Source organism: Danio aesculapii, chromosome 5 (assembly GCF_903798145.1).
Source record: "Danio aesculapii chromosome 5, fDanAes4.1, whole genome shotgun sequence".
Classification (NCBI taxonomy): Eukaryota; Metazoa; Chordata; class Actinopteri; order Cypriniformes; family Danionidae; genus Danio; species Danio aesculapii.
The window spans coordinates 1,380,752-1,399,465 of record NC_079439.1 but is presented as its reverse complement, the minus strand read 5'-3'; the positions used below and the strand labels follow the sequence as shown (position 1 = coordinate 1,399,465).

The 18,714-nt window shown below is 37.2% G+C and overlaps 2 protein-coding genes across 2 annotated transcripts; both read right to left on the bottom strand.

Moving 5' to 3' along the window:
* Window positions 1-846: 846 nt before the first annotated feature.
* hspa5 (heat shock protein 5) lies at window positions 847-8,255 on the bottom strand. Its single transcript, XM_056457203.1, has 9 exons — window positions 8,142-8,255; window positions 6,720-6,870; window positions 5,362-5,593; window positions 4,660-4,797; window positions 4,465-4,577; window positions 3,946-4,336; window positions 3,581-3,818; window positions 2,045-2,212; window positions 847-1,643 (listed from the first exon to the last, which is right to left on the bottom strand). Exons 2-9 carry the CDS (start codon window positions 6,833-6,835, stop codon window positions 1,087-1,089), a joined length of 1,953 nt encoding a protein of 650 aa, XP_056313178.1. The 5' UTR covers window positions 6,836-6,870; window positions 8,142-8,255; the 3' UTR covers window positions 847-1,086.
* A 1,801-nt stretch (window positions 8,256-10,056) lies between these two features.
* LOC130228766 (FAST kinase domain-containing protein 5, mitochondrial) lies at window positions 10,057-18,335 on the bottom strand. Its single transcript, XM_056457202.1, has 2 exons — window positions 18,241-18,335; window positions 10,057-13,164 (listed from the first exon to the last, which is right to left on the bottom strand). The coding sequence occupies exon 2, from the start codon at window positions 13,150-13,152 to the stop codon at window positions 10,798-10,800; it is 2,355 nt and encodes a 784-aa protein (XP_056313177.1). The 5' UTR covers window positions 13,153-13,164; window positions 18,241-18,335; the 3' UTR covers window positions 10,057-10,797.
* Window positions 18,336-18,714: the final 379 nt, after the last annotated feature.

Here is an 18,714-nt window from a genome sequence, read left to right as displayed (position 1 = left end):
AAACACTGAATTGATGAAATAGTCAGTAAATTAAACATATCTACAGTAGTCAACATTTGAAGTGGATCACCTTTCAAAGTTGCCCTAAAACTAGAGCGCCCACTCTTGTCCTATAGGACAATCTTAAAATACACAATTCCCTTTGAGTCAGCGCAATAGCCTAGTGGTTAGCATGCTGACATATGGTGCAGGAGCACATCAGGGCGTCATGAGTTTGAATGCCAGCTCGAGGACATTTCCCGAATCTACTCCCCTTTTCTCTCTCCCCAAAAACTTCGCTTCCGGTCTCAATACAATCCTATCTAATAGAAGCAAAAAATAAATAAATATTATTAATAATAATAATTCCCTTTGAATTGACTACTGTATATTAGTGCAGTGTTTCTAAACCACATTCCTGGAGGATCACCAGCAATGCATGTTTTGGACGTCTCCTTTGGCACACCCATTACAGGTCCTTCAGTCTCTGCTAATGAACCGATGATCTGAATCAGGTGTTTAAGGAGACATGGTGAATGTGCAGACTTGGTGGTCCTCCAGGAACACGGTTAAGAAAACAGTGGTTTAGCGTATACTACACCCACACAGAGTGGTTAGCACTGTCACCTTACAGCAACAAGGTCCCCCCACCCCAGTACTGCATTGCAGCTGGAAGGGCATCGGCTGTGTAAAACATATGCTGGATAAGTTGGTGGTTCATTCCCCTGTGGCAATCCCAGATTAATAAAGGAGGGACTGTGTGTGTGTGTGTGTGTGTGTGTGTGTGTGTGTGTGTGAGAATGTGAATGAGAGAGTGAGACACATGGTAACTTGCACATCTTCATAAAGCAGCCCGAACACTGGAAGTGATTTTGTATCAAACCTTTTATTTTTGTATTTGATGTGGAAACATCTTCTACAGTTGCCAGATCTCAATAATAAATAACTTTCAGCACATGACTCATTTACCCACAATCCCCCCAAAAATCACAGAACTGCCTGAGAACAGCAGCAGAGCCTCGAAATAAAGCAGGCCACGAAATCTCCACCGGAGTGAAGAGAACAGAAGAAAACAAAGTCTTTTCAAAATAAAAGTCCCCTGTGTGTCTACAGCTCATCCTTCTCTTCGGCCTCTTCAGGCGGTGGTCCTCCCGCACTGCCGTATAGTTTGCTGACGATGGGCTGCACCACCTCCTCCAGCTCCTTCTTTTTGGCCTGGAAATCCTCCAGATCGGCGTCCTGATGCGCCTCCAGCCACTCGATCTTCTCCTCCACTGCTTTCTCAATGGCCTCCTTGTCTTCTGAGGACAGTTTTCCGCCTAGTTTCTCTTTATCCCCGATCTGATTCTTCAGGGAGTATGCGTAGCTCTCCAATTCGTTGCGGCTGTCGATTCTCTCCTTCAGCTTTTTGTCCTCATCAGCGAATCTCTCGGCTTCGGTCACCATTCTCTCGATGTCTTCAGGAGTCAGCCGGTTCTGGTCGTTGGTAATGGTGATCTTGTTTTTGTTTCCGGTGCCTTTGTCTTCGGCGGTGACGCGCAGGATGCCGTTGACGTCGATCTCGAAGGTTACCTCGATCTGTGGGACGCCACGGGGTGCTGGAGGGATGCCAGTCAGGTCAAAGGTGCCCAGCAGGTGGTTGTCTTTGGTCAGGGGACGCTCGCCTGGAGATACGAGAATTAAACAAATTAGCTGCTGATAATCTCACCTAAAACTAAAACAAAGTACACTCAAACCATGTCCATCAACAAAACAATACACATGGAATTTAGGACCAGGACCATTTCAAAGGCTCATTTCCATTAAGAAAAGGTTTAATTTCGCATAATAATAATAATAAATTAAAATCTTATGCAAAATCAACTCAAATGCATGCTTTTCCCTTTCATATTTTCCTGAAATAGCCACAGGTCATGATTTAGGAAGATGATTTGAGTCCAACACTGGTCAAAGCATTAAGTGTGTCTTATAAATGAACTGCATATGCCTATAAACTTAATACAAGAGCGGGTTGCTACCGTAAAAGTGCACAAATCATCAGCTACTTGATTCTTAATCTTCTTACCCTCATAAACTTTGATGGTGACGGTGGGCTGGTTGTCAGAAGCGGTGGAGAAGATCTGGGATTTCTTGGTGGGAACAACAGTGTTTCTGGGAATGAGTTTGGTCATCACTCCTCCAACAGTCTCAATGCCCAGAGTCAGCGGACACACGTCCAGAAGAACCAGATCACCTGATCGACACAATATACACATTAAATCATCCTCAAACCTTTCAGAAGTGTTGATTAATTAGAACAAACACGAATCATGAGGTCACCACCCCTATACCACTGGAAACAGCAAATATAATTACATGATATACAATAAACTTGACCGTTTTAAATCATACCACATTATTTTTTAGCATGTGTATTTTAACATTAATACACTATAGTTAATACATCATGCTATATTTCATTACACTACACCACTGTTATGTTGTCAATACACTATACTGTATTTTTACTCTATACTACATTATATTAAGTTATGGTACATTTTAACATGGCATAATAACTATAATCTGGTGTATTATAACATGTTATGTTATACTTCATGTTATAACATACTAAAGTCACAACTGACAATATTAGTTATACTACATTATATTAAGCAGTAACATGTTAAAAAGTCATACAATAGATTGTTCAATTACACTAAATTATACCATATTATGGCACACTATACTGCATAATATAATTTAGGGTGTTAAAATATAATGTAGTAGTGTACCATAAAACAACATGGTGTATTTTAACGCAATATAACTATAACCTAGTCCATGATGCACTTTAACTGCGTATTATAACCTGTCGCTACTTAAATGTAGTATAATAACTAATATTGCCTGTATATAATTTAGTGTTATAATATAAATTCATAAGTCATAAGACAAAATTTGTTATACTACATTCAGTAGTAACGCGTGTATTTATAAAAAATAAAAAAATTAAAAAAAAAGCCTCATACACTAGATTACAGTTGTATTACACAAAATTATACCATGTTATTTTATGGTACACTATACTACTTTGTATTATAATAAACTAAAAACAGTCACAATAGACTATTAGTTGTATTATATGGTTTTATTATACTACACTACATTAAGTTGTCATGATGAATTATATTGTCACAATACACCATATATTATTTTCACACTACACACTTTTGCTCCAACCCGGATCAAGCACAGCTGATCCAACCAATTACGGCGTTCATGACTCTTTTAAACACCTCTATTATTGGGATCTGCTGTGTTTGACAGAGTTGGAGCAAAACTGTGCAGAGCAGCGGCCCTCCAGGAATTGTGAGACCCATGCTTTACATTATGTAGTGTTCAAATACACTATACCATATGGTCACATTACACCAGTGTTTACTATATATTGAGTAATCTGTGACCCATTTCAAAATGACCATAAATAAATTTTCCAAAAGGCTTACCAGTGTTAAATAAATGCTACTGATCAACGTTATATTAAATTGTACTACTGTCAGTTTAAGATTAAGCATTTGCGCAGAGCCAATCATGAGGTGTTGTTTTTCCTTAGACTCACCAGTATCCTCCTCTCCGGACAGGACTCCAGCCTGGACAGCGGCTCCGTATGCCACAGCCTCGTCAGGGTTGATTCCTCTGGATGGCTCTTTTCCATTGAAGAACTCCTTGACCAGCTGCTGGATCTTCGGGATGCGAGTGGAGCCACCGACCAGCACAATCTCATCGATGTCTGGCTTCTTCAGGTCAGAGTCCTCCAGAACCTTCTGCACTGGCTTCATGGTGGAGCGGAACAAGTCCTGATAGATGAGGGAAGAATAAATATTAAAATCAATAATTCAGTGCTTCTTTCATGCGTTGCTTCTCAAACTCATTTAAAAAAAAAACTATGTTTTGATGTAGTGATTTGAGGCTGGCGCTTCTCACCATATTGAGCTCCTCAAACTTGGCTCTGGTGAGCGTCTCGGAGAAATCTTCTCCCTCGAAGAAGGACTCGATCTCGATGCGGGCCTGGTGCTGGGCAGACAGTGCTCTCTTGGCCTTCTCCACCTCTCTGCGCAGCTTCTGCACGGCACGGTTGTCTTTGCGCACGTCTTTGCCGGTCTTCTTCTTGTACAGCTTGATGAAGTGCTCCATGACGCGCTGATCGAAGTCTTCTCCACCCAGGTGAGTGTCTCCGTTTGTGGCCACCACCTCGAACACGCCGTTATCGATGGTCAGAAGAGACACGTCAAAGGTGCCACCACCCAGATCGAACACCAGGATGTTTTTCTCTCCGTCCTTTTTGTCCAGACCGTATGCGATGGCAGCCGCCGTACTAGAGGGATAACAAAATATTAAGGGTTATTAGGGTTTAAATAAATGAAACTAGACAAAATAAATGCATTTAAACTATTATAATAATAGTCATTATTATTTAAATAGCAGCAGCAGAGGTGTACTCACGGCTCATTGATGATCCTCATGACATTCAGCCCAGCGATGGTTCCAGCATCTTTAGTGGCCTGACGCTGAGCATCGTTGAAATAAGCAGGAACGGTGACCACAGCATGGGTGACCTGCAAAAACAAGAGCAGAAATTAACTCTGTGTTCAGCTTCACACAAAACCAAATGCAGAAACGCTGGACTCAGGCTTTTACCTTCTTTCCCAGGTAAGCCTCAGCGGTTTCCTTCATCTTGGTCAAAACCATTGCAGAGATTTCCTCCGGTGCAAACGTCTTCATCTGACCGGAGCCGATGTCCAGCTGGATGTGAGGCTTGCTTTTCTTCTCAATGACCTGGAAGACAGGTGTTTAGAGTCTCTCGTTAAAAGTTAGATATTAGCAATAGGCAAAAAAAGGCAATGTGTTCATTAATTTAAATTGCATGCTCAATAACATCTGCAAAATGGCAGTGCAATATGCAAAACAGGCAATACTTTGTCATTTAAATTGCATGCTCAATGACGTGCAAAAGGCAATGCAATGTAAAATGGCAATGCACTTCATTTAGACTATTGCACGCGCAGTGACATGTGCAAAACAAATTAAAATAAAATTTACATTTAGCATTTCAAACCACAGCTTTCATATGTAAATGAACCATTTCAATGCTTTATTACTTGGAAAATTGAATAGAAAATGTAATACCCAAACTGAATTGTTATGTGTAACATGTACCGGCAGAAATGGCAGCAAAATGATCATTAAATAGTTGTCTTAAATGCATTTAAACTTTAAGGTTTAGCAAAATTACAAATATTTAAGGGCCCTAATTCCCTCAATAGAGTCACTTGAAAGTAAATGTTAATTTTTGGTAAACTATCCCCTTAAAATAAAATGCAGACCAGGGATAAATTGTACCTTAAAGGGAAAGTATTTGATGTCCTGCTGCACAGAAGAGTCGCCCCATGTCCGTCCGATCAGCCTCTTGGCGTCAAACACAGTGTTTTCAGGGTTGGATGTGAGCTGGTTCTTCGCAGCATCTCCGATGAGCCGCTCTCCTTCTGTGGTGAAGGCTACGTATGATGGAGTGATGCGGTTTCCCTGGTCATTGGCGATAATCTCCACGCGACCATTCTTGAAGACTCCCACGCTGAGGAGAAAGAGTAAATACACCTTTATAATGCTCATAAAAATAGAAGGAAAAAAAATTAAACAACATTACAAATTGCAAGTATATCAAACTTAAATAAATTGCATTTAATTTCATGAAATTTAATTGACTTCTTTAATATCAGCTTCACTGGTATTTGAAATGTGTATAAAATACTTTTAATGCACGGTTACATGTGTTTTTACTCATTAACATTATAAACATCTTACATTTTGTTAATATACACTTAACGTCAAGTTTTTTTTATTCCAATATCATTTTTTTTTTAACTAACGTGCATAAAATTGCATGAATCAAATATTGTATTTGTAGTTACAATTTAAATACCAGTGAAAATTATACTAAAAACCGACAACAAATACTATTAATTGTGCAAGAACATGCTTATAAAATGAAATCTAAACTGAGTTAATAAATAAAATTTAAAAGTACAGCAAATTCTAATAAAAAAAAAATAAAAAAATAAATAAAAAAGGAACTTTGGGAATTGTAGAATGTTTAAGTGTATAACTTAAACATTTTGGTAAATTTCATTTGTTTTGTTTTTTAAAAAGGTATATAAAACAAAAATACGTTTTCGGTGAAATTACTGAATCGATTTAGCAATGTTGTATTGGTTTTTAAAACTTTGTAGAAATATATATAAAGTTTATTTAGGCACTAATACGTCAAATTTAATCCAAATGTATATTGATGGACAGTGCTTGGAAAAATGTCATGCTCAAGGTCATTTCTTAATCTGGTTACAAAATAAAAGCAATGTTTTGGAGTATAGCAGCTGAATATTTGCTAAATAAGAATAACTTTAACCTTACAATGCAAATCCAATTTGTAATCAAATCCAAGTACTAAAAGGTACAGCAGGTATATCATAAATACAAAAACATTGAATTTACAAACTATATTATACACAAATCAAAACGCTTGCTTATTATTCAGCAAAATTAAATTTTACCACCAAATTAGACTTATGAGTTTCTGTAAATATTGCATGTGTGCCTATGTGAAGCATGTGCAAAATATCTTAAGTAAACCACATACAATTTTATTGTCTTGGAAATCAGTTTATTGTGTGTGGAAACCCTGTACAAGTGCTCAATCTCACCAGGAGTATGTGGTCCCGAGGTCGATCCCAATCACGGTCCCAACACTCTCCTTCTTATCGTCCTCGTCGGCAAACACACTGCCGGCCACCAGCAGAAACAGGCAAAGCAACCGCATTTTGGCCAGATCTGATGTCAAATCCTCACTGATATCTGTAGATGACAATACAAAGATTAAATAGGCATGCCAGAAGTCAGTGCATGAACATACCAAAAATACATATAGTAAAAATGCCACTAGTATTACTACATAAACACCAGCCACGTGTTAGACACGTAACTATAATCAAGCACCAAGTTTAAATTATAGAAGAAATACAAATTATCTTCTATATTTGATATTATCTGGGTCAAGTGTAAAGGGATATTGGAGTCCTTCAAATACAAATAAAAGAATGCATATATAATGTAGGCCAAAAAACTTGGTCAATACCTTATGAAAACTATACATTTACTATGCAAATCATAGTTTTAAGACCTGTATACAAATTGTAATCAATGCCTTCAAAAGATACAAATAACCCTCTAGATATGGCACTATTTGAGTAAAGTATAAAAGGGTTTTTAAGAGTCTTTCAAATACAAATATTGAAGGCAAATTAAACAGTTTTACTACACGAACCATAGCTTTATTATGACATGTTGGTTATACAAATGATAATCAATACCACTACAACATCAAGAAATATACATTATCTTCTAGATATGATACTATCTGGGTCAAGCGTAAAGGGATTTTAGAGTCTTTCAAATACAAATAAAAGCACGCATGTTTATAAGGCCAAATTTAAATTTATTTTAAAATGCTTGTCAATACCTTATGAAAAGAACCAGTTTTAAAACAGCAATCACAGAACTACTAACTATAGTTTCATTATGACATATATACACTTGGGTTTATACAATTTGTAATCAATACAACCCCAGCCCAAAAAAATAAAAACATAATTAGAATTCACTTTACAAAAATAGCGATTATCTGCATGAACCGATCACTAACCCATATTCTCCTTAGTAATGTTAACTAGTCTCAGGTTCAACCTCGTGGGTGCTCATTCACTTCCCACCATCATCATCTTCATCACCTAATTTTTACCATTTACTCCAAATAATGATGATAATTATTTACCGTTACGTTACTTTTATTAACCGTTATTACATATTTAACCGCCAAATGTATTTTGTGTAACGTTAGCCGGTTATTACATACACAATGAATGAACCTCACAAGCAGCAAATTAGACATTTATAATAGCATTTACACACGTTTTATTAATTTTGACATTTTATTTAATCCACACAAATGTAAAACATTTATCTGGACTATACGGTTAAATTAGTTATATAACCGGCGAATTTCGTTCTTAACGGTTTTGGTGACAGAAGTAGACGAAACGAGAGATTAAATTTGGTATTGTTCTTACCTTATAAATACAACAACGTTGTTAAATATGAAGGGCGTGTGCTGAAACGTCTGTCTGCAATTTTTCCTGTCTTCTGTGTTCTCTTGTTTTTTCTGAGCCTCGACTGTAACTCATGGAGCTGCGCTCGTCTGTTTATAAAGCCTTCGCCGCTTCCCAATCGTGGAGCCTCGTTATTGGTCAGAGAGCAGCTCGTTGGAAGGCGCTGATTGGCTGTGCGCTGCACGCTGGCTGATGCTGATTTGCCCACGTACTGGTGGACGCAACGTCATCATGTGAGGCGAACTGTGATGAGCTGATTGGTCCGCGTCAGTGTCAGTCAGTGAAGGTTCTGGATGGGGGAGGGGTTTCAGCTTCTGCTGCATTTCAAGCGGGCCGAAAAAGCGAAATATTCTGACAGGCCTTAACCTAAAACTGATAATAAAACACTTTCTACATGGGTTTATATTGTTTATTTGGTTTAATTACATAGAATTCACCATTACATTAGTCGTTGACAGTTCTAAACTTGAAATGGATGGGAATGAATGAACGAATGGAGATTAAAAATATGGAATATATTATTTTTATATATAGCTTAGCATATATTGCAACATCACACGTCTTATTACATGCCTATTAATCCAGTAAATCAACAAGCAGTTATGTTTGTCAATGTATAAATAAACACTACAGAATGGCATCATTAATCAATCACTGTACTATTCGAGTATTTATTGAGCATATTAAACTTATAAAGTTTACGTCAATAGATAACAGTAGAGGAGAATCAATCACGTGAGTGCATTTGTTAGCAGATGCATGAAAATATGGCACATTATCAATATTTTTGTGGTTTGATGAGTCATTAAGCAGAATATCAGCAAAAATCTGCAGACAACAGAGATAGTCTGGGTAATGTAATGATGCAATGACAAGGAGCAACCTGGAAATGTTTTTTGAGTAAGTCAGAATTACACTAGTGTTACTACATAAAGCATAATGCAATATACTGTGTTTCTGACACTATCAATTAACCCACTGATCAAAATATAAACTATTGAATTGATTTAGCATTTGAGTGTTGAATTTGTATCAACATTTAATTTACAGTGAAAACGAAAGTCAAGTCTTCATAGTAATCTATTTTAACTAAATTATTTCATGGGCCCACATAGCTAAAATAGCATGGGATATCAGCCCCTGAAGAATTTTGCAAGGTCATTTATATATATTTTTTCAGCCTAAAATAACAACGCTTTTTTCTCAGAACTTCTGGCGCTATTTGCATTGATTTTTGTGTTTCCCTGTGAAATTACACACAAATCTTGGACCTTTCTGAACTCTTTCTGAAATATTGGACGAGCAAAATCATGTAAGTACTGGAAAATGCCATGGTCAATGTCATTTTTTTGAGGGTATTTACAAATTGAATTAAATTGTATACTTACTAGATCAAGCACAATCCTTGGAATGCTTTGTTAATACATTGATCCACAATATTCGTGAAAAATAGTAAATATCTTGACATATTAAGTCTGCATTATTCAACACAATATTAGCAATTTTCTTCTGTAATAACAGCAAGGAAATAAAGATATATGAAATACTGACTATAAACACAATACAAGGACAAAAGAAATTAAAGAGTAAAACAATAGTGGTGGGTTTCACACAGCAACACTTGCCGATGTTAAATAAACACTGAGACCGGTGAATGGGAAATGGACACCTGCATAATAAATAGTTAAGACTTACCATGTAAATAATGACATTTTCACATTGTACTGTGATTTATTGTACGTTATAAAAAGATTTTTGCTGCTGTATAAATCATTGCACTGCACATGTTAGGCCCAAACACTGACTAGATCTTCAAGGAAATACACTCCACGAATTTAACACTTGAGTCCTTTTTTATTGTTTATTATGCATCAAAAATATTTTTAACACCAATCAAATATTGAGATTGAGATAACATTCAACACATTATCAAAAGTTTTATGGTCTCAATTGTGTACTTCCATTAATCTAATTGCTTCTAACAGTGGCATTATATTTATATAAAGCAGAACTAGTTTAAAACAACTCAGGATTGATCATTTTTCAGTCATTTACATAATCACTTCACTAAAACACGTAAGTGATGTGGTTTTGTATCATGAGAAATAGTTTGCTTGACAAACATCTCTCTATCCAGAAGTTTCTGCAGCATCAATTCAGCCTCCAGTACCTCAACCAGGGGCGTAGCAACCAGAGGGGGATGGGGGGGGGGGACACATCCCTCTCACTTTTAGAGACAGACCATTTAGAAACAGGTGATTAATAATTATATGAACGTATGATCCCATACAGCTGCCCCCCCTACTTTTAAAATGTCCGCTACGCCTCTGACCTCAACCTTTGGGCAGATCTCAGATTGAGCAAAATCTCAAAGCTATTTGGCCACTTCTTCCCTCACGGCGAAATTAGACCTTGGGATTGTTGACTCTGGTAACTCCAGTCCTACAGTTCCATCTACAGTAAACAAGTCTCTGTTTAACTCAAGCTCCTGGAATTTACAACCCTGTTGATGAACGCTTGACTTAAAGACAGACTGAGCAAGTCTTCAGAGAATAAACCTGCAAAAGCAAGTCAGAGTAGGACCTGGTTGTTTATATATGCAGATAATTTAATTAGTCTATATTTTGCAGTCTCTGTAGCTGAATATCTTGCAGTGCAGATAGGCAAGTTTTTCAGCCTGTGAGCGTCTCAGCAGGGGAAACCATTCCCAGTGCGGTAACTCCACAACTCTGTATCCGGCCAGTGTGAGATGCCTCCTCTTTAGTGCATGCAATCCAAGCAGCTGCTTCGTCCTGTAGCAATAATGATTCCTATTTGTCACTTGAACAGCAAGTCTCTTAACAGACGGCTTAGAATCTTTGGGATGAGGTGAATGTTTACTAGATTTGGTTAACAACATCAGAAGATCGTCCGTCAAGTCAATACCCACACTGAAAACACTTTCCCTAACCGGTTCGACTCTCAGAGGCACAGGCTGTTGGAGTGATTTGTTGAACGGCTCCAACTGAGTCTTTTGAGTATTAGTTAGCTGAGCAAGTAGGTCATCAGTTATGGTTACTCCAGAGGGTTTTTGCTCCCAGTTTTGAGAGGTGAGCTCTTGTTGGAAAGAACCAGAGGACACTGGAACAGGTTGGTCATTTTGATCTAAGTGCACTTCCAAGTCAACAGAGCGCAAATGTGGAAGAATCATGTGTTTGCGCACAAACATCTCTCCACCCAGAAGTTTCTGCAGCATCGATTCAGCTTCGAGAACCTCAAGCTTTTGGCAGATCTCAGATTGAGCAAAATCCCAAAGCTGTTTGGTCACTTCTTCCCTCACTGCGAGATTAAGCCTTGGGATTGTTGACTCTGGTAACTCCAGTCTTACAGTTCCATCTAAAGTGAACAAGTCTCTGTTTAATTCAAGCTCCTGGTATTTACAAGCCCTGTCGACAAACTCTTCGCTTAAAGCCAGACTGAGCAAGTCTTCAGGGAATAGACCAGCAAAAGCAAGTCCAAGCAGACCTGTGAGCAGATGTTCAGGGAATCGCTGAAACTCAGATTGACGTTCTCGTAAGAGTGCAGTGAGAGACGGATAAAGGTCCGGACACTGGCTAGGAAGAAATCCTAAAGATCCATAGGCCCAAAGCATCTTTGCAGCATCTTTGCTCCTGCATTGATTAATCACATTAGGTAATTGTTTGGCCACAGCCAACAGAACATGATCGTCCCGGTAGTGTAGAGCAGAGAATCCCAAAATTATGTGCATGAGGCCTTGAGCCTCCATTTGTGGAGCCCGTCGCGGCACCTCCACACCCATGGCCTCCAACCACGGGAGATGGTCTAAATAGCTGAATCGCAAATACTTCATTACATTAGCAATGCCAAAGTCACTCATATCCTGGACTACAACAAGTGACCTGTCCACAAGCCGCTGGACTGCTCTTTCAGAAAGGGAGGTTTGTGCTTTAAAGAGGCCTAAACAAACAACACCCAGTTCTTCAGGCTTCAACTCATTCAAATGGCGCATAAGTAACGACTCGATAGATTTAACGAGGGTCTCAGGACACCCCCGACTCTCTCCAATAATGTAGATCAGCTGAACCAGCTCTGGAGGACTTATCTGGTTGAGGTTTTGACTTACATTATCATGGAGTTTCTTGAGGTACTTGGGGACATTTCGAACAAGGCAGCGCCACAAATCTGCAGCAAGCAGCAGCTGGTGGAGATTCATCTCACTTGCTTGCTCACAGAACTCGGCTTCGTATGATCCCAGTATGCTATGAGAACGAGGCAAGTCCAAGTTCACGAAGGCCTTCAGAATGTCCAATAACTGCTGCAGAGTGAAGGTGTGTATGATCGCCACACTGTACTGAAGGAGCATGCTGAATCGTGGGTCTCTTCTGACTACCGCAGTGTCTTTAATAGGAATCTGGCTAAGTTTGTGCAAGAAGCTGCTTATATCTGAAGCTCCCATGTTGTTTTTTAAAACGGTAACTTTATTAAGAATTAACAAGGCTTCGTTGAGGTTTGAAGTACATGAGCGCTGGGAGATGTCATGGGTCATGTTGCTGTAATCAGGTCGGCATCTTTGAAAAGTGCGTGGATCAGCGCTCACACTAGGGTTTGTGTTTGGGGTCGGCAGAGCTTCTTGACTGGATTCAGATCCACTGATGTTTGACAACGTATTCCTGGAGCTGATACTGTAGGAGTTACACTGTTGGCAGAAAGTAGGATTTGAGTGGAGACTACTGGGATTTTTTTTGCCAGTTTTTAAGTAGCTGAAATGAGAGGAACGTGACATTCGTGTCTGGTAATACGATGAACGTTTGCACAACAGTGTGCACAACAGTGTGCTTTCGCTTTCTTCTCTCTTTTGCTCTCCATTGTCCACATGTGATGACAAACGCAGGGTTTTAAAGAGGGAAATGCGCTGTACGTGAGCACAAAGACGACGCTTCGCCACGTTATGAAGCAGCACATTCGCAGACATCAGCAGCAGACACTGGAAGGGATCATAGAAAGTCAATATGATGATTGACAGTATGCAAGTGTTGTAATATCACCTACAGTTGAAGACATAAAGTTTAATGCTTTTCAAGTATTGCCAAAGTGATGTTTAACAGAAGATTTTTAAGAGACAAATTGTATAACCACATTCTAATAGCTCATTTCTTTTGTCCACGATGACACTTATTAATTATTAATGATGACAGTAATTTTAGAGCTTGGTGCAAAAATAAATTAGATTGATTGATGTAAATAAATAAAGTTGTAAACATAAATCACTGGAGTCTGTATTACCAAAAAAACAACAACACGATTTTAAAGTTTTCACATTTAATTCAATTATTAATTTGCAGAGACGCTACTAGCTTAACTACATTTCTCAGTAGTGTGGCGGTCGCGTCGCTACTTTCTGAATCAAATAGCTTTCCAGTAGTGAAGCTATTATTTTAAGCATTTATTATTTTAATTATTTTAGCGCAGTAGCATCCACACAAGCTACATTTACCGATTGCCAATCATTGAGTGAAGCCACTGCCATTCACAGAGCTGTAAAGCCAGTGTCTGGCCAATAAAAGTAAATCCATATGATAGTGAGAAATGCTAATTCTTCATGTTTTACGGTGGTCAAAAAAAAACCTTTTGTGCGTTACTGCCACCTCTCGCTCTGGGGTGCGTTTCCCAAAACCATCGTTAGCCAACTAAGGTCGCAAGTTCCGTCGTTACAAACATAGTTTTTTGATTAGCCGTTTCTCAAATCCGTCGCTCCAATGAACATTCGCAAACTGCATCGCAAACTTGAGCACTCGCAACCACACGTCTGGAGCTGTCGATAGAAACAGTTCCTGGCTGTGTTCTATTCCCACTTATCCCCCCTATGCCCTATTCATTTAGAACATTCTAACATTCAAAGTTGGAATTATTAAAAACAAAAAAGCTTTAAGGTATATCCCTTAGGTGTAATTTGCTTTCGAACTATTTTTACAGTTCAGTTTTAGCGATCTTCATGTTTACAATTGTGCTCCCTTCGCAGTGCACTTTGAAAACATTGATGTCATTTTGAACACAGCCTCATGGCGAAAGCTATAGGTGACCTATTATTTAAAAGAGGAATTTATGTTACGTCTCCAAAGCTTGTGAAGCAAAAGCATACGTTAATTCTTTTCATTTATAGTAGGTTATTTATTAAGTGTCTGTACTGTATATGACATGGGCCTGCTGGTTAGAACTTTCTGCTGTGGTTTACAAGTGTTAAATAAACAATACCCTACTTAATGATAATAATAATAATCATCATGATCATCATTAGTATTATTAAATTAGGATTTTTTTCATTTCCTAATTTATAATAAAAAAATCATTTTATAATAAATAGCCTCATTATTTATTTATTTATTTATATGATCTATATTTGATATTAGAGTACGTGTTAGCTTTTGTAAGTGATTTGTTTTAGAATAGGATATGTCATATTCTCAATAATATTTGTAAAGGAAACACAGGCTCTGTATGTGGCATTTACATATATTTCAGTTAATATGGAAAGCGAGTGCATGTTTTTAGCAAATTTAAAAATTGGATTAAATGCGTGTTTTTGTAAAACAATATAATCTGCACTGTTCTTCTCTAAAGAAGTAGTTACTCCACCCAGTTTAGAGCATCATTATGGGCGTTTATAACTATACGTTATAACTAACATGGTTCAAGCGATGGATCAGCGACAGAGAAACTATGTGTTTTGGGAAACACTCGTCACTACATCGTTCTTTCCCCAAACGATGCATCGTACTATGATAGTTCAGCCATGAGTTACATTATTGTATGTCAAACGCACCCCTGGTCAGTGACGTGGCCAATCAGTCATTGGGCTGACATGAGAAACTTGCTGGATGGAAAGATAACTGTAGAGGAATTATTTCTGAAGCAGGACAATACCTCTAAGTACAAGTCTTAAAGTTAATTCTGATGCTGTGCTCCTATTAGAGCTGAAATAAATATAAATTTAACAATCAAAGTTGGAATTATTAAAAATAAAAAAGAATTAAGGTCATCTCTCTTAGGTGTAATTTGCTTTCAAACTATTTTCACAGTTCAGTTTTAGCGATCTTCATGTTTACAATTGTGCTCCCTTAACAGTGCACTTTCAAAACATTGATGTCATTTTGAACACAGCCTCAAGCTAAAGCTATAGGTGACCTATTATTTAAAAGAGGAATTTATGTTACGCCTCCAAAGCTTGTGAAAACAAAAAGCATACGTTAATTCTTTTCATTTATAGTAGGTTATTTATTAAGTGTCTGTACTGTATATGACATGGGCCTGCTGGTTAGAACTTTCTGCTGTGGTTTACAATTGTTAAATAAACAATACCCTACTTAATGATAATAATAATAATCATCATGATCATCATTAGTATTATTAAATTAGGATTTTTTTCATTTCCTAATATACAATTAAAAAATCATTTTATAATAAATAGCCTCATTATTTATTTATTTATATGATCTATATTTGATATTAGAGTACGTGTTAGCTTTTGTAAGTGATTTGTTTTAGAATAGGATATGTCATTCTCAATAATATTTGTAAAGGAAACACAGGCTCTGTATGTGGCATTTACATATATTTCAGTTAATATGAAATATTAATAAGCGAGTGCATGTTTTTAGCAAATCTAATATTGGATTAAATGTGTGTTTTTGTAAAACAATATAATCTGCACTGTTCTTCTCTAAAGAAGTAGTTAGTCCACCCAGTTTAGAGCATCATTATGGGCGTTTATAACTATACGTTATAACTAACATGGTTCAAGCAATGGATCAGCGACAGAGAAACTATGTGTTTTGGGAAACACTCGTCACTACATCGTTCTTTCCCCAAACGATGCATCGTACTATGATAGTTCAGCCATGAGTTACATTATTGTATGTCAAACGCACCCCTGGTCAGTGACGTGGCCAATCAGTCATTGGGCTGACAGGAGAAACTTGCTGGATGGAAAGATAACTGTAGAGGAATTATTTCTGAAGCAGGACAATACCTCTAAGTTCAAGTCTTAAAGTTAATTCTGATGCTGTGCTCTTATTAGAGCTGAAATAAATTTAAATTTATTCAATGATTGTTCTGCAAATGTGCCCAAGTGCACTTACATGAAAAAAATAATATAGTAGTTTAATGTTAATACAGTATTTAAAATATTGGTTTATATTAAGTGTTTTTGAACAATACTATGGGTGTGTGTGCCATCAATCCGTCTCTTCTCTTCTTGTTTCTTTCTTTGAATTAGCAGGGTTTGAACGCGAGTAGCACAAGACAGTCCAGTGATGTCGTTTCGAAAATGTTTAATAACAACTTAACTGAACTATATTACACGGTCAAAAAAAACTGTCTTGCTTCCATCTTCATGACACAACAACAACTTCCTCCTTCCTGGAAGTGACATCAGCATACACTCTATATTAAAAATTAAATTACTTTTAGTAAAATATTTTCGAGTTTTGCTTTTCACATTATTATTAATTTAACATAAATAAACCAATGAACTTATGGCTCTTATAATAGGGAAGCAATTGATTTAATTTTGCTCTGGTACTTTTATAGTTGCAATACAACAACTACAGTAACACTATACTTTATCGTTGTATTTCAAATGTGCAACACCTGGTTTCTTGAATTTTTTGTTTTTGCTGTCTACTGAAATATGATTCTGTTTGGAGTAGGGGTGTAGCGGACATTTTAAAAGTGGGGGGGATGGCTGTGTGAGATCATATTTTCATATAATTATTAATCACCTGTTTCTAAATGGTCTGTCTCTAAAAGTGAGGTTGCTACGACCCTGGTTTGGAGCAGCATATTAATTACAGTAAATAACTGAACAATTAAGCCACATATTTCCGAATGGCATTTTTATTAATCACTAAAACAGAACTGACTTGGATTGAAGTTGCTTCGATTTAAAAATGATGTTGCTAAGCTACTTTCGCCATTTAGCTTTTAGCTTAGCTCGCTACATTTCCCAGGGGGTAGCTTTTAGTGTAGTTAAGCAGAGTAACTAATAGCTTAGCTCACAACATTTTCCAAGTAGCTTGCCCAACACTGTTAATTTGGTTTCATTTGTTTAATCAACTGCTATTATTTGTATGGTGTTATTTGACATTTCTAATTTCTGAATCAAATTCTAAGAAAGAGCTGGGTGAAAACATACTTCACATTTTGGGATTATGTAAACACTGCCTCACTCTGCGTGCATTTTGTAGATTTGCAGTATACATTGCTTTAAGGTTACCCTATGAAGAAAACACTATAGTATGGTTATTTATAGTAATACTGTTGTGTTTTTAAGCTATAATGTAGTAAATTAATTGAATTAATCTCTTGTGGTGATTTTATTGTTGCTATGGTAACACAATAAATACAGAAATGTAAACAAATGACCCATTATTGTAGTTTTCAACAACTATAGGGTATATTATGCTACAATACATCAGTTTATAGTAGTACAAACTAAAGTACGCTACAATATTTATTACAATTTATCAGCTCACTATAGATAATACAAAAGTATGATACAGCATTCATTAACAAAGTTATAATTTAAAATACAGTATAATTTTCAAGAGGGTAATTTATTATTGGACCAAATCTATTGCTCTAACATTAGATAATCTGACTGACACAGAAGAGAAATTTAACAAAGGACAAATATTAATAAATAAATAAATAAATAGATAAATAGATAAAACAGCAATACTTTGAGGAGATTTGCGTGTTTCTAATGCAGACTTTCGCTGAAAACAAACAGTTTTACTACATTTCGTGGTTTCGTCAAACGAGATGTTTGTGATCAGGTTGTGACAACTGAAATCCAAAAGACATTTAGCGAAAAATCAATAAAGTGATCTGTAATTAAAATTAGTAACATAAATAAATATAACGTAGGCGTTACTCCATGTGGCGAAATGTTCTTCATCAATCATAAAATAGATGTTGCCCTTGACAGTGAGTACTATCCTTCTGTTAAACAGCACATTTAACACACACAGATGACTGTATGACTGTTTAATGAAACACGTACCTTTCGCGAGGGTAGTTTTCTTCAAAGTAAGAACTTATATTATAAAAACACTTTATAAAACCGCTCATTTATGTTCTGAATCCACAGACTGCATGTGTCATGCGCGCTACGGAGACCCGGAGGAGACAAACATGAAGCAACGCATGCGCAGACTCAGTTCAGACTTACTGGCCACTTTGTTAGGTACACGTTATTAGTACCAGCCTGGATCCCCCTTTGCCTTCAGAACCGCCTTAATCCTTCATGGCATAGATTCAACAAGGTATTGGAAATACTACTCAGAGATCTTGCTCCATATTGACATGATAGCATCACACAGTTGCTGCAGATTTGTCGGCTGCACATGCTCTACTGCACGTGGTCTATTGGATTGAGCTCTAGTGACTGTGGAGGCTATTTGAGTACAGTGAACTCATTGTCATGGTTAAGAAACCAGTCTGAGATGATTGGCGCTTTATGACATGGTGCGTTATC